Source organism: Cucumis melo, chromosome 12 (genome assembly GCF_025177605.1).
Source record: "Cucumis melo cultivar AY chromosome 12, USDA_Cmelo_AY_1.0, whole genome shotgun sequence".
In the NCBI taxonomy this organism is placed as follows: Eukaryota; Viridiplantae; Streptophyta; class Magnoliopsida; order Cucurbitales; family Cucurbitaceae; genus Cucumis; species Cucumis melo.
In genome coordinates, this window is record NC_066868.1 from 1,365,832 (window position 1) to 1,381,312 (window position 15,481).

At 31.7% G+C, this 15,481-nt stretch overlaps 3 protein-coding genes across 3 annotated transcripts; 2 read left to right on the forward strand and 1 right to left on the reverse strand.

Annotated features, from left to right (window-relative positions):
* Positions 1-4,192: 4,192 nt before the first annotated feature.
* Positions 4,193-6,666, forward strand: LOC103497086 (E3 ubiquitin-protein ligase AIRP2). The gene is made up of 5 exons (XM_008459156.3): positions 4,193-4,482; positions 5,053-5,203; positions 5,450-5,516; positions 5,657-5,891; positions 6,221-6,666. The coding sequence occupies exons 1-5, from the start codon at positions 4,415-4,417 to the stop codon at positions 6,429-6,431; spliced, it is 732 nt and encodes a 243-aa protein (XP_008457378.1). The 5' UTR covers positions 4,193-4,414; the 3' UTR covers positions 6,432-6,666.
* Positions 6,667-8,033: 1,367 nt separating this feature from the next.
* Positions 8,034-10,848, reverse strand: LOC103497087 (pentatricopeptide repeat-containing protein At2g29760, chloroplastic). Its single transcript, XM_008459157.3, has one exon. It carries the CDS (start codon positions 10,384-10,386, stop codon positions 8,185-8,187), a length of 2,202 nt encoding a protein of 733 aa, XP_008457379.2. The 5' UTR covers positions 10,387-10,848; the 3' UTR covers positions 8,034-8,184.
* A 1,136-nt stretch (positions 10,849-11,984) lies between these two features.
* On the forward strand, positions 11,985-14,671 carry LOC103497088 (60S acidic ribosomal protein P0-like). The gene is made up of 5 exons (XM_017046599.2): positions 11,985-12,329; positions 12,408-12,476; positions 13,119-13,217; positions 13,300-13,692; positions 14,255-14,671. The coding sequence occupies exons 1-5, from the start codon at positions 12,072-12,074 to the stop codon at positions 14,396-14,398; spliced, it is 963 nt and encodes a 320-aa protein (XP_016902088.1). The 5' UTR covers positions 11,985-12,071; the 3' UTR covers positions 14,399-14,671.
* The last annotated feature ends 810 nt before the right edge of the window (positions 14,672-15,481 follow it).

The window sequence follows — 15,481 nt, forward strand, 5'->3', positions numbered from 1 at the left end:
TATGAAACATCAATTAATGTTTAAAGGTCAAATATAGTTTGATTCCATGTTTACCGAACAATTTTATTTTATTTTTATCAATCTTTCATTTAAAATTGTAACAGAATAAGTAGTTCAAATTTGTTCAAGCCTAAATAATAAATTTGTTAACGTAGAGTCACTATCTCAAGTTTTATAGATCTAAATTTTTTTTAATTAACTAGAAAGAGCGATTTTAGTTAGCGGTAGATTTAAAATCTTTACTTTTAAGGATTAGTTAAAAGACTTTTTTCTTTCAAATAATATATAAGTTTTCAAACTTAGGACAGAAATACTATATCTCTAAAGAGCAACACATTTTGAAGACTAAAACATTTTCAAAAAAGCAAACCTTGAAGGCAAAGAGACCAAGTCAATAACTAGACCATTGATAATTTAATTTTAATACAAATCGTTGAGAATGTTATTTCATTTGCAAGTCCGAGCGAGTGTAGTAGGCCTAGGAGGAAAATGTTAAGACATAATTCTTCCGCCATGATCGACTCTACACGTCAACCTTACGAGTCTTTGATATCTACCCATGTATAGCTTTTGTTGACTTTATTATATGAGTTGATATATCTCTTATTAATCCTTATAATAAAGTCTATAAGTCTAGCATCTATACTTAGTCAAATAACATTTTTTTATCCTAAAGTGTATATGGAGATATTTTTAGAGAAGTGAACATCTTTTATCTTAGTTGCAAAGTTCAAGGATAGAATAAAAACACTATAGTTTTTTTTACCATTGATCAATCCTTACAAGAATATTTTTTAGTATGAATATATGTATAGTAGAAAAAGAGCACGCATAACTTAACCGAGATATGAATATATGTTAGCTACACACAAGAAAAAAGTCGTTTTTTAATCTTCATATCATCTATTGTACTAATATATACCATGGGAAGTTGGATAAGCATTCATTTTTTAGAATGAGCACATGATAAATAAAAATCACCTAAAAGAATTGGAGAAAAACTCTAAATGGTTTTTCACACCGTGTTAATCTAATTTTTATTTTTTATAAGATGGATATTTGCATTTATCTTGTTTGATTGGTAGGAATCACATACATAAACATATTCTAAGAGAATGTCCATACAAGAGATATCTAACTAATTTTTTATGCCCTTTTTGAATCATGAATTTCTAATATTTTTATCATCCTTTAATGGCACTTTTGGCCTTCATTTTTCTTGTATTATGATTTCACTTTTTTTATTATTAAAAATAAATTCATGTTTGTATGCACTAAAATATCATAATGGTCTACCTTTGAAAGACATTTAAATATTTTATAAAAACCTCAAACTAATATTTAAATTAATTTTTCATAGAAAAGTGCACATCAAGTTAATTTACTATAGACTAAAATTGATTTATAAATGTGACATTAATTAATGAAGTTCAAACTGCCTATGATATAAATCAAATTTAAATTATATTGGTGTAATAAGTGAAATGATTAATAAAGATTAGTGAGAGCATTGTTGGTAGTAAACATAATCTTAATTATTCCTTTAAAACATACCCCATTATCTAAATATCAAGTATATATCTTTTTTATTATCTATTATTTCAATCACATGTTTAGAATAATTTTTTAATGACCGAGTTGAGGAGGGGAGACATGAATGAACCGATATCACATCTGAATGAGAGGGATCCTAAGGACATGAAAAGTAAGGTTAAAAAAGACTTAAAAGAATTAAAAGTTACTACCTATACCAACAAAGTAACTTCCTTTTTGGTGGCTTGATTGATTATAGGAAGAATTTTCCTGGGATGCATGTGAGTAAGGACAAAACATGCTGAAATGACTCGTATTGGTTTTAGGGAGAACTTTCACTCTAATAAGTATTTAAGACAAATAAGGATGATGTTGTCAGGTCGTACGGGATGCAGGAGAAAAATATTTGCAAAAATAACAAATGTTGCCTAGTCAACTCGTAAAAAAGTTTTAAAATCTTAAGTCTGTTCTTCAGTGACTGCCATGGATAGAAGCTATCACTGATAGCTACTATCAACAATACAAACTTATAATATATTTCTCAAATTGAAAGCTATCAATGATGACTACTATCACTAATAACTTTCAATTTTGAGAAACTGAGAAGAAATTTTTAAAATGGTAGCTGAGGTGTGAGTTTTTTAGTATTTTACCAATTTTTGGACTATATGTACGATTATTTCATCATTGAACCATCGACGGATTTAGTATAGGTTCAACCCCTCAACTTTATGTTTTATATATATATATATATATATATATATATATATATATATATATATATATATATATATATAACTGTAACTATTCCAAATACTATTAATTAGCTTAATCGTAAAATTGTCATCTAACATTCTTTAGATTTTAGTTCAAATTCCACTTAATCCCGTCAACAAAGATTCACTACTAATTAGAACTTTAAAGTTAAACATTATTAATTAACTTGAAACAAAAATTCCAAATTTTAAACATGAAGTATTACGGAATAATTCGATCTTTAAAAATCTTATATGGTTGATATTTCACCTGTGTGTATTGTTTATATATGGTTTGATTAGTTCATAAATTTGTAACTTTGAAATTAATTAAGTGGAGTAAGTAATGTAGTTTCATGGTCACAAGCACAAGTTATTAATTGTCCAATTGCAAATTGCATTATACTTTAGTTATAGTTATAAATTAATATGATGCATTAACATTTTATAAAATAATAATAAAGTATAAAAATAAATGGAATACACAATTACATTCCCAATTGGCTATACTTTATTTACTTTTTTATTCTTTGAAAAGCAATTGTAATAATTTATTAAGGAAAGTGACAAATATGTCAATTTATACCAACCTTATCCATAATTTAATTTAACAAACTTTGATTAATACTTTAATTTATAAAAATTCCCCATTACCTTTGACCACAAATCCAGCCAATTATGTCATTAACACTATATGATTTTTTACTAATTAAACTTCCATTTAATTTTTTACCCATCCAAATTTTTAGAATGTTTCTAATATCGCGACCAACTAATCGTGAAAATTATTTACTTTTCAATAATTTTATCTAACTATCTCCCACCTCATATCGTTCATTATAAATTATCCTACGTTTATTGACGTATAATAAAACCTTTTTTTATTATTTAAATTTATTTATTCAAAATAAATTTGACATTTAGAAAATACGAATTACCAATATATAAAAATTAAGGATCAATTTAATATTTTTTAAAAATAAATTTAGCTAATTATTAAAGTTAAATTTCTGTCACTTTTAATAAACTTTAAATTTAGGTTGAAATTTCTATATTATCATTTATTAACATTTTTAGTATTTTGAAAATTTATTCGCAAACAGTATTTCTCATAAAAATTTAACTTAATTTAACAATTAAAATTGAACCAAAAGAAATATTTATTGGTATAAATAATAATTTAACGGAATATTTTTAATTTGACCTAATTTCCTAATATGGCCTTTTGTGAAAAAGAAAAACAATAAATAAAATTGAGTTGATTGTAATGAATGAGAATTAGAATATAAATTAATCAAAGCCACCATAATTAAAAACGTTGGGCGTCGCCAGCTGTTTATAGGAATTACTATTGCCCAATAAAAACTCGCCACCTCATTTCAACAATCACATCTTTTTATTTCTTGTGGCCCCAAACTAATTTTCTTCTCCACACTTCTTTTCCTAAAAAAAAAACACTTACAAATTTCTTACACTAAAACCTTCCATAATTGATATGTCATTTTATAATATTTTGTTTTATTTTATAAAGTTATTTGTATATTTCGAAGATTTTGTATAATCCTAATATGATAAATAATTTTAAAAAGAAGATATAGTCAAAAATATCATTTAGTTACTGTTAAATATTTTTAAGTGAGATTCCATATATAAATTGTGAAATTAGATTGTTAGGGTTGAATTTGATAAAAAGAAATTTTGAGAATTATTAAATACATAAGTATAGTGAGGAAACTAAGAATTAATATTTGATAGGTATATTTAACTTATCTAAATAGATTTGATTAAAGAAAAACTTATTAAGGGTAGAATTGAAATAATTTGAGTGAAGGAGGGTAAGATAGTAAATTCACACATTACGTGGATATTTTTTTTTATATAAAAAGAGAGCGTCTTTCAGCTGAGAGAAACCGGCGTTTTGCTTAGAGAGAAATTTCCTACTTGAAAAATTTTCCAGATTTTCCATTACGGAAAAAATTTTCGTTTCTTCCTTTTTCCAATTTGATGATGATTATGAAGATAATCAGTAGTGATTCGTCTCGAGATTTTTGTTCTACTTGATTCATATTCGTTTCTTTGTTTTCTTTGATCGAAACTCTGTTTTTTTCCGGGAAAATTCTACCGCCATGGGAAAGCTTTCCTTCAAGGATTCGCTTAAAGCACTTGAAGCCGATGTCCAGCATGCCAATACGCTGTAACCCTCTTTTTTTTTTTCTTTACGAATCGAAATTTTTCTTAAATTTTTTGTTTTTTTGTACCTTTTTTTGGCTATAAATCCTTGAGAATTAACAAACTGATTCTGATGTGTGTATGGCTTGATTTACTTTGTTAACTATCTATTGCTTGTTTTGGTTAGATACTTGTTATACTGTCTACAGTATAATTGACTGTTTACTTCTTGAAACTGTGTACATTGTTGAATGTTGGATAAGGAGTGTTAATGTCCTTTAATGAAATGTCGAATCGAATTTAGAATGTTCTTAATTGCTGCATAGTTGTTTGGTTTCGTGATTGGGGTTGTGGAGTTTAATTAATTGTGGTTTTTATCAGGAATAGTAAGGAATTTTGATTATTGTTTGCTTTTATGTCGGCTGTGTAAACGTTGAGAAGTAGGTAACTGAAGAAATATCTGAATTTTGGGGAGGGGCAAAGTGATGGAAAATTCGTATGAATTAGCATTGAAATTTTGATGATTGTTTTGAATTGGTCAAATTTTCTTAAACTCTGTTTATTCGTTTGATCTTTTTTTCCCTTTTGTCTGCAGTGCTTTAGACTGTCCAAGAGAGAGTGATGGAGCTTGTGTTCAAATGAGATTATCATACAGCCCTGCTGCTCCTTTGTTTCTTTTTCTTGTTCAATGGACTGATTGTTACCTTGCTGGTGCATTGGGGTTGTTAAGAATCCTTCTCTATGTGGTATGTATGCCTTTTTCATTTTGGTTCTATTTGGCACTAATTACCAGTTGTGTTTATGTTGGCTTAATTCTTTATTAATTTAGTGAAGCCCTTATCTTTACTAACTTTAAATTATATCTGGATTGACAATTAAATAACTTTTTGAAAAAGAAAAAAAAGTCCGATGTTCGAATGTTCTATTTCTTGACAATGGAGGTTATTACCATTTGATTAGTTCTTGTATTGTGGAACCATGCTATGATGCAGACTTATCCCGATGGAAAGACCACCATGTCAATTTATGAGAGAAAAGCAAGCATTAAAGAATTTTATGGTGAGTGAATACCACCTAAGTGACTTTTTACTTTGTTAAGTTAATTTTGGTGCTATGAATCTGTTTTGGAACTTAGCTTTCCAAACTTTCTTGTTCTTTTTCTGGTTGTGGTTTTAATTGACTGACATTCTCATCCACAGTGGTAATCTTCCCTTCTCTTCTTCAACTTCAAAAAGGCATCACAGAATTGGAAGATAGGAAGCAAAAAGAGGTCTGCAATGCCAGGTACAGCAGAAGGGATGAATTTGGAAGGGGGAAACTGTCCGAAATCGACATAGAAAGAGAGAAGGAGTGTGGAATTTGTATGGAGTTTAACGGCATGGTTGTTTTGCCCAACTGCAACCATTCTCTGTGCTTGAAGTGTTATCGAGACTGGTAAGCATTTGCATTTGTATGTGATTAAAGCCTTCTTTGATACTAAGTCTAGCTCAGCCGTAATTGACATGCACTCCATCCCAAGTTGAACATAATGAAAACAAATAAAAACAAAACAATGGATTTAACATATATGTCGGCAAGTGGAAGTAGTTCCAGACAAAACGCATTCTCTCTCGTGGGGTAAAATTAAATTCTCTCTGTTGGGTCTGAAAATTCTTCATAACTATCCTAATGTCTTTAGAGTTTGCATTTATTGCTACCACTCTCAAATCCATATTCAACTTCTATAAATGACTGGAATCTTGTCTGTCTGTTTCATCTTCCAGGCGCGGTCGTTCTCAATCGTGTCCCTTCTGTCGTGATAGCCTGAAGAGAGTCAACTCTGGCGACCTTTGGATCTTCACAGACAAGAGTGAAATGATTGACCTAAATTCCATTTTGCATGACAACTGCAAGAGACTATTTGCATACATCGATAAATTGCCATTGGTTGTTCCTGATCCAGTGTTTCTTCCTATTGATTCTCATATTAGGTAAGAGAATCTGTGAGTATTAGTGTTCTTATCCAAAAAGTTATATGTGAGTATTATTAGGTGAACTTTGTGTATATATATAATTATAGGTTGAGGAGATAAGTTAGGAAATGTAAAAAGGGGTTCTTCTCTGGCTAATGGCTATAGGATGATGCTTTGCTAATTTTCAGTTTCTTAGCTTATCAAAGTGAATGATTTTTGTTCACCTTTCCCAATCAATGCAAATCTTCATTGAAATATCTGCATATCAAATTAGTACAATTATTGCTATATATATATGTATGCATATGTTTGTGTGTATACATAGTTGTGGATAGGGACAGAGATTTGTTTTGTAATGTTATGCTTAGGTGGATATGGATGTTACTTTTAGAATATTTTAGGGGTTGTCCAGATATTTTCAGCAGCCAAAAAGAGAAGTAAATATAGTTTGAATAATGGTCCAGCATCCTTAATCTTTATCCTTTTCTTTTTCCTTATCATTCTTATTGGTGATTCTCAACTTTTTGAATTTTTTTGATGAATATTTCTCAAAAGAAATTAAAAACAGTTTTTTTAAGGTTCTTTTGGGGATTATTTCAATTTTTTTTTTAAAAAAAAATAAGCGTTTTTTTCTTTTCATTTTTTTAAACCATAGTTTGTATAAGGGTTGAATATTTATCAAAAGCAAGTTTTGTTTTTTTTTAAAAAAAAAATTGTTTTCCTTTGACTTGATTTATAAAGGATAGGGTAAGTTTTCAAAAACTAAAAATTAAATGGATATGAATGTAACCTAAACTAGTGAATAAATATTTTCAAAATTCTTTTTTTATTATATTTACAAAAAGTGTTTTATCTTTTCACTTTGTTTATAAATATATATATATATATATATATATATATAATAATTTGTATTGATGATATAATGAAAATGGTGATTCACCTCTCCTCTCTTGTAAAGAGGAAGAACGAATCTTATATTTTGAAATTGATAATATAAGTTCATGCGGATAGTTTTGTATAACTTTAATATAATTTATTTTAACTTCTATTAAAATTAAGTTTAATCTTTTAATTTTAAAATCTCTTTTTTTTTTTTTTCTTTTTTGTCTCTTCTCACAAAAATCTTATCTTAATGTGATCTTATTTTAGTGTGGGGTTTTTTCTATAAGTGCAATCAAGTTATCACTTTCACTTATGGAGTAAATGATTAAATGTTAAATTCAATGATGTTTCCAAGAAGAAAACGTTGAGTTCAATGATTGGAGGCTAAGTTTAGATTTAACAGCAAAACAGGAAGAATAATTAAGATGAGAATTTGGTCAAATGCTGTAAGGATTAATAAATCAACTATCACACCTAAACTTTAGGTTACACCATTTAAAAAGCCTCAAAATCAATACATGCATTATCAAATTTTTTTATAAATATAAAATTGTGCTCTTAACTTCGAGGCTGCAACAATTAAAATGAGCTGGTATAATACTTTTTCCAGTGTGAAATTTATAATTTAAATTAATTAAATAATTTATATCATTTATTACTATTATCTTTAGAAATCATTCATCCACTAATTAAATGAATTATAAGAGTAAATGCATAGACAATTTTCTAAAGAAAATTCTAATTACAAATTTAAATCAAATTTTATATAAGGCTTCTCCAAAGTGCATATTGATATAATTACAAAAGTCCAAAGGTTGTGGCTATTGGTGTTGTGAAGTTCAACTCATGCACCAAACAGAGCAAGTGAACGTAGAATCCATTCTTTTGCAGCTTTACCAGTAATCCATACATGAACAATGCCCATCTCGAAAATGATGGAATCGATATCGATCTCGAAGTAATATATCTCTGTCGTAAACTCTAGATACAAGCTTAGCAAATTCGTGGCAGTCTCCACAAATCCGAAGATTCTTCACAACTCGAATTGGTTGAGATGGAGCCAAACTAACAAGCCCAAATGCGATGGCTAACTTTTCGCTGTGAAGGCTTAAGGCCTGCTCCTTGAGGTCGTCCTCTTCGATGAGCTGGAGAAGATGGGATTTGTTTGGTTCGTAACCAACTGGTTTTAGTTTTGTTGCAATATCGTCCAGCTTTGAATAGATGTTGCTGGATAAAGGGTGCAAATTATCGCCCACTAGAAACTCGTGGACGTTGCCGTTGACTTCAATGGAACTACAACCAGGTTCCTTTTTCAGTTCAGTGTCTCTCATTAGTTTCCTCAACTCAGAAACCTTTTCCCATCTTCCTGTTTTAGCATATATGTTTGATAAAAGTACAATAGCACCATGATTTCTAGGCTCCAACTTGAGCAATTGGTCACTAGCTAATTCACCAAGCTCAACATTCATATGAAGGCTGCAAGCACCAAGCAAAGCACCCCAAACGGAGGCACTTGGAGTTATAGACATTTCATTGATCAACTCCATAGCTTCTTCAAGAAACCCGGCACGACCGAGAATATCAACCATACAAGCATAGTGCTTCGTCTCAGGAACAACCCCATAAACTGGCTCCATTTCATGGAAAAACACCCGTCCCTCATCAACTAAGCCAGTATGGCTACAGGCACATAATACATTTGTAAACGTCACACTGTTTGGCTTCACCTTAGCTTCCTGCATTTCGAAGAATAGATCAATTGCTGCCTTCCCACGGCCGTGCATTCCCAAACCAGCAATCATGGCACTCCAAACATACACATCTCTCTCCTCCACTGAATAGAACACCTCAAGAGCTTTCTCTAAAGCACCACATTTAGCATACATGTCTACAAGAGAAGAAATTAAATGGCAATTTAGATCTATCCCTTCCCTTTTTATGTACACATGAATCCATCCACCCAAATCGATTGCTCCCAATTGAGCACAAGCTGACAAAGTACTAACTAAAGTGACTTCATCGGGCTTTGCAATCTTACTCAGCTGCAACTCATTAAAAATGGCCAAAGCTTCCTTAGGTTTACCGTTTTGTTCATAAGCAGATATGAGAACATTCCAAGCAGCAATTTCTTTCACAGGCATTGCATTGAACACTCCCCGAGCAGCATCATAGTCGCCCATTTTCGCATACCCGTCAAGCATGATGGTCCAAGAGAAGACATCTCTTTCAGGCATTTCGTCAAACAGCTTCTGTGCATCATCAACGCTTCCACACTTTGTATACATGTCAAGCATGGCGTTACGCAAAGTTAAATCCATTTTGATTCCTTTCCTTTCAATGTACGAACAAACCCACCTCCCAAATTCCAAATCCAACTTCTTCGCACAAGCAGATAAAACACACACCATTGTTACAGAGTTGGGCATCACATTTTCCCTCTCCATTTTCAAAAACAACTCCAATGCATCTTCTGGACAGTTCCCCTGAGCAAAAGCCGAAATCATGGAATTCCAAGACACTACATCTTTGCAAGAAATACCCTTAAACAATCGCTCAGCCATACTCAAATCCCCACATGCCCCATAGAATCGCACAAGAGAATTAAGGATATAAAGATCCATACCAAACGACAGCTTAATCGCCATTCCATGAACAGCTGTCCCAACCCGTGAAGCTTTAAGCTCCGAAGCGGCCTTAATAACAAATGGGAAAGTGAAATTATTAGGCAAATCCTCACATTTATCAAGCAAATCCAGAAATATTACGAAACTCTGAAAAGGGTCGGAGCTGGAAGCGTAAGCTCGAATGAGGATGTTCCAAGTGTAGAGATTTGCTTGGGGAATTTGGTCGAACACGTTGCGAGCATAGTCGAGAGTGGAGAAGGACGAAAGAGCGGAGGCTGTGAAGAGTTTGCTGGCAGAAAAGGGGTCGAAGAAGAGACCGGTGCGCAGCATGCGAGCGTGAACTTCCTTCAATTGCTTTGAACTTGAACATTTATCTATTGCAGAGAGAATTTGATGGTTTCTGAAAGGAAGATTGTTGTTTAGGGTTGAGAAATTCTGGAGAGAAATCAATGGAACGCTTAGAGCTTCCATAACCCATAACAAATGGCCACCTAGTTTCGTTTCTCCGCCATCGACTCGCTTTTTGAGGTACTCTCTTGCTTGATTTCTCTTCCTCGTTATTCCAACAAAACTTGTCTTTTCTTAATTCTATTCTGTCCTTCATTAAAGTGGTCTCACTTCACAATTTCTAATAATCAAGTCCCGTGATGTTTCCATCTGGCGAATGGAATGGAGGATGAACGATCGAAGTTTCTTGAAATCCAATCGAAGAGTGGGTGAGTGATTCGTGATTTCTTTTAATTCGTAATAATAATCTCATTTCTTGGTAAATATAACTATACAAGGACATGTAACACTAAAGAAAACCAAACAAGAATCCCATCCCTACAACTACAATGGATGATTGAAAGGATGTGGCGATCAAATCGAGTTCCAATGGTGGTTTGTCAATTCTAGTAAAGGGCATGCTACACATATCACTTCACATTATAATTTTCTTGTATGTTTGATTAGAGATTGTTCTTGTGAAAAGCTTCCAAGTGTTTAAAAGCTAATCCTTGTGCCTATTTTATCTTTTTCTCTCCTTTGGTCATTTTTCAAATTTTAAAGAGGTAACATGACCCATCTTTCGTGTCATATCGTTTAGAGACTATTCTCATGATATATTTCCAAATATGTGAAATTAATGAGCCAAGATCTTATCTAAAAGAATGAGACTTGAATATACGAAAGTATGATTTAAAAATAATTAAAAATTATTACATATATTAGCAAGATAACCTTCTTTTTTGGTGACTAAATCATAAGAACTCAAGAATTAAGTATATTTAACTAGGAGATTAACTATCAACCTACTAAACAATTTCTTAGGAAGCATCATAAAAGAGGAAAATGCTAAAGATCACCTTGAATAAGTGATAATATGTGTCAAAATTAGTGTAGCTCAACGATAATGGACACATGCTCTTATCTTTATACTCCATAATGTAACATTATTAGCGATATATTCATTATAACGGCAAATATGCAATATTCATAAAGATACATAGATCGTGGTAGATTCAAAAATTTTATATAGAGGCACTATATAAATTCGTAAAACACAAAACTCAAAGCTATAATTGGATGATTGTGAGGGTGAAGGCACAACTACTATACTACAACTATACTTTGTTTAAAATGAAGATGAAGCGTACGTACTCCTACTAACCCCTAAATACAATCATATTTTGTTTAAAATGAGATGAATACATACTCCCATTAGTTCTTAAGTAAGTACATAGACAAACGTCAATTACTAACTGCAATAATCATCGTAAATTAATATATAAGACCATGATTGGTTTTTTTGTTATCTTTTAAACCTAATAGTATAAGAACACCATTTTCACCATCAAATTACTTTAGGTTGAAATAAATAAATAAGAAAAAAACAAAAGAATGATTCTAATGCTGGGTCCCACATTTTCCCGATCATTTTCTCGGGATCCAAACAAACTCCAAAGAAAATAAAGAAATAAAAGTAGTGGGCCCCCAAAAAGGAAGCCCGCGAAAGAGAACAAATTAAACGATCCAGCCACGAACATTAAAAAATATATAAACATCGAAACTAAAACTCCTCCTTATATATATTTCATGCAACGACCTCTCTTCTTTTTCCATTCACATTTTAGGGTTTCTTCTTCCGGCAAATACTTTCCCCCAAATCTTCCGCCATGGTTCTCAAGCCCACCCGAGCTCAGAAGAAGACTAACTACGATCAGAAACTCTGTCGTCTCCTCGATGAGTATTCTCAGGTCCTCATCGTCGGTGCCGATAATGTCGGTTCCAACCAGCTTCAGAGCATTCGCAAGGGTCTCCGTGGCGATTCCATTATTCTTATGGGTAAGAACACCATGATGAAACGCTCCATTAGAATCCATTCTGAAAAGACTGGTAACACCGCCGTCACCAACCTCCTCCCTCATCTTGTGGTACGGACTCCCTCTCAACTTTTACTTATTTATTATTTTTTTTGTTGATTTTTTAAACGAGTTTTCTTCGATCTCTAGGGAAACGTTGGCTTGATCTTCACTAAAGGTGATTTGAAAGAAGTGAAGGAAGAAGTTGCCAAATACAAGGTAGTATATTGCTTTGTTTATGATGATATCCATGTACATTGTCTAAGGCTAGATTGGTAATTTCAGTAAAAGCTGTGTGCTAGTTTTCAAATTTGTCCTTTTTTTTTTATTGTTATGATTAATGAGTTATCATTGTAAATATAATTTATTGTCTGGTTATTTCACGATGGTAACCTTGTGATGCTTGATAAGATCGTGGATTTGAAAGAAACCGTATCATGATGTAACAGTCAAGTGAATAGTGATCCCTTATAAAAGTTGAAACCTCCAATTGTGTTGACAATTTTAAATATTAACGTTCATTCAAATGTGACTCGAAATCTATTACATGGCGTCCTGCTGGTCATGGTTCAATTTAGTTGGATTATTTGGAGGAAGTTTTGTCCTATCTAATTTGGTTTTAAAGATTCAACCTTCGGTTTGTTTTCGAATTAGTTTTTTTTTTAAGAATGCACATGTTTCGACACTGTTTTAATCTAATTGTTTAAAAAATTATTCAAGAAGGCTGTCATAATAATATAACTTGATATAGACTAGAGGTATGGTCTCACACGTCAATGATGAACGTGCCTGGTGGCCTCCTCGACTCATAGTGCTTCTTTGTCCAATTTTTATACACATGATATGCATTTATGGAAACAGGTGGGAGCCCCAGCTCGTGTTGGCCTTGTTGCACCAATTGATGTGATTGTTCCTCCAGGAAACACTGGACTCGATCCATCGCAGACATCTTTCTTTCAGGTTTGTTATAAAACTAATACCTCCATTTTTAAACAGTTCGATTTATTAAAGTATCTCAACCCAAAAGTTGAATTGATCTCAGGTGCTGAACATCCCAACAAAGATTAACAAAGGCACAGTCGAAATCATCACTCCCGTGGAGCTAATCAAGAAAGGAGACAAAGTCGGCTCATCCGAGGCCGCACTACTCTCCAAACTTGGGATAAGGCCCTTCTCTTATGGTCTCATTGTTGTTTCTGTCTATGACAACGGTTCTGTTTTTAGTCCAGCAGTGCTTGATCTTACAGAAGAAGATCTTCTTGAGAAATTCCTTGCTGGGGTTTCTATGGTTGCCTCTCTCTCTCTTGCTGTGTCTTTCCCAACTCTTGCTGCTGCTCCTCACATGCTTATCAACGCCTATAAGAATGCTCTTGCCATTGCTGTCGCTACTGAATATTCATTCTCTGAGGCTGATGAAATCAAAGAATTTTTGAAGGTTCGTTAGCCTTGAACCTTTTTAGACAGCTTTATATATCAAAGGCTATATAGTTTTGGTGTCTGAGCTTTCATTCTCAACCACTTTCTATTTACATCCAGTTTCGGTTTGATTAAGTTTTGTTTTGATCTCCTTAATTACTTTCTATATTAGACCATTTAACAGTTAAAACCTTAACTTTTTAACCTTCAAATTTGATAAGCTTTTTACATTCTTTAATTCCTATGATTGAACTATCGGAACAAGTCTGATTATGGTATATATGTCTAGTTCAAATTATATGCCATGTTTTATAGGAAAATACTGCCTAAATAGATATATGTATGAGAGTTTGAACCTCCGTATCATTTACCACACAACTTACTACTAACTTTCTTTTAATATGGCAAATTTTTATTAACATTTTAGGGTGATCCACCTAGTTAGACATGTGTATAAGATCCATCTATCTGTTAAATGTAATAGTAAAAATTATACCATTTTGAAAAGCAATTTGTATTAGAAGATGCGAAGGAGTTATATTTTAAAATGGTATGTGATAAACCTATGGAAAATTTTGTAGGATCCAAGCAAATTTGCAGCAGCAGCAGCCCCAGCTGCGGCAGCCAAGTCAGTTGTTGCCGCCCCTGCTGCTATGGAAGATAAGAAGGAAGAACCAGAGGAAGAGTCAGATGAGGAGGATATGATCATGGGTCTATTTGACTGACTTCACAACAGCTAAGAAAATTATTCCAACCCATCTAGTTTTATGTCTTCTTTTATGCTTTTATATGGTTAGAGATATTTTGAGTTGGTTTGTCAAATATCTTGTAAGGATTTGATGTTTTTTTTTTCTTTCTTCTTTTTGCTGTTCATATTATGAACATGAACCACACATTTGATCATGAATGGTGGTTGAGTGGTTACTCACTCCTTTTTAAGATTAGAACTTTACTTTATTTTTTATATGGTCTACTGAGGAGCCTCTTTTTCCCTCGTTTTTTATGAGTTTAAATTATTTGCTATTTTGTTTCGAGGAAAATTTTGAGTTTATTTTATTTATTATTTATTATTAATTTCAGCCTGCATTTTATATTAGATAATAATTGTTCGATTGTTTATATGGTTTAATACACGTGCAATTTTATCTTTACCATCCTTGCTAATTAATACTATCAATGTATTGAGATACATTGACAAAGAGAGGAATATGATCTTTTTTCATTTTTCATTTTTAATTCAATTTGAAAATAGTAGAGCAAATAACTATTCAAATTGCAACAGTAGAGCAATTTTGATTAGTGATATTTTAGTTTGTTTTTTCTTTTCAAAATTCGTCTTAAAACTACATTTTTGGTTTTCAATAAACAAATTTCTTGTTTAAAAAAAAATGTGAATTTGTTACTAAATGGATTACCAAATAAACTCTTTAGTTTTAATAAATATAATTAATGAATTTTCTAAGTGTTGCTATAATTCAAATACAACTTAATAATCTCCACAAAAAGGGAAAAAAAAGTCTAAAATACATCTCAAAGTTAAATGTTCAAGGAAAATTTGAAGTACAAGATAAGGAAATATAATTCCTTTTTAAGAAAATGAGTATTATTTTTTTTTCCTTTTCATTTCAAAAAAGACAAATATAATAAAACAAAAAAGACTAAAAATAAAAAATAAAAAGGAACAAAAAGATGAGTGTTTTTTTTTTTTTAAATATCAATAACTGTTGCTGTCTGTCCTATCTTTCCTTTTATGTATCCCACTTCTTCCATTAGTTTTGAACCATTTCTTAATAAAAGTGAGATTTTTC

What these genes read in the sequence shown, in the direction of transcription:
- LOC103497086 (XM_008459156.3), top strand. Translation starts at nt 4,415, where the DNA reads ATGGGAAAGCTTTCCTTCAAGGATTCGCTTAAAGCACTTGAAGCCGAT. An exon ending in GTCCAGCATGCCAATACGCT is followed by an intron (nt 4,483 to 5,052) that starts GTAACCCTCTTT and finishes TTTTGTCTGCAG; the next exon opens with TGCTTTAGACTGTCCAAGAG. An exon ending in TAAGAATCCTTCTCTATGTG is followed by an intron (nt 5,204 to 5,449) that starts GTATGTATGCCT and finishes GCTATGATGCAG; the next exon opens with ACTTATCCCGATGGAAAGAC.
- LOC103497087 (XM_008459157.3), bottom strand. Translation starts at nt 10,386, where the DNA reads ATGGAAGCTCTAAGCGTTCCATTGATTTCTCTCCAGAATTTCTCAACC.
- LOC103497088 (XM_017046599.2), top strand. Translation starts at nt 12,072, where the DNA reads ATGGTTCTCAAGCCCACCCGAGCTCAGAAGAAGACTAACTACGATCAG. An exon ending in AAGAAGTTGCCAAATACAAG is followed by an intron (nt 12,477 to 13,118) that starts GTAGTATATTGC and finishes TTATGGAAACAG; the next exon opens with GTGGGAGCCCCAGCTCGTGT. An exon ending in AAATCAAAGAATTTTTGAAG is followed by an intron (nt 13,693 to 14,254) that starts GTTCGTTAGCCT and finishes AAAATTTTGTAG; the next exon opens with GATCCAAGCAAATTTGCAGC.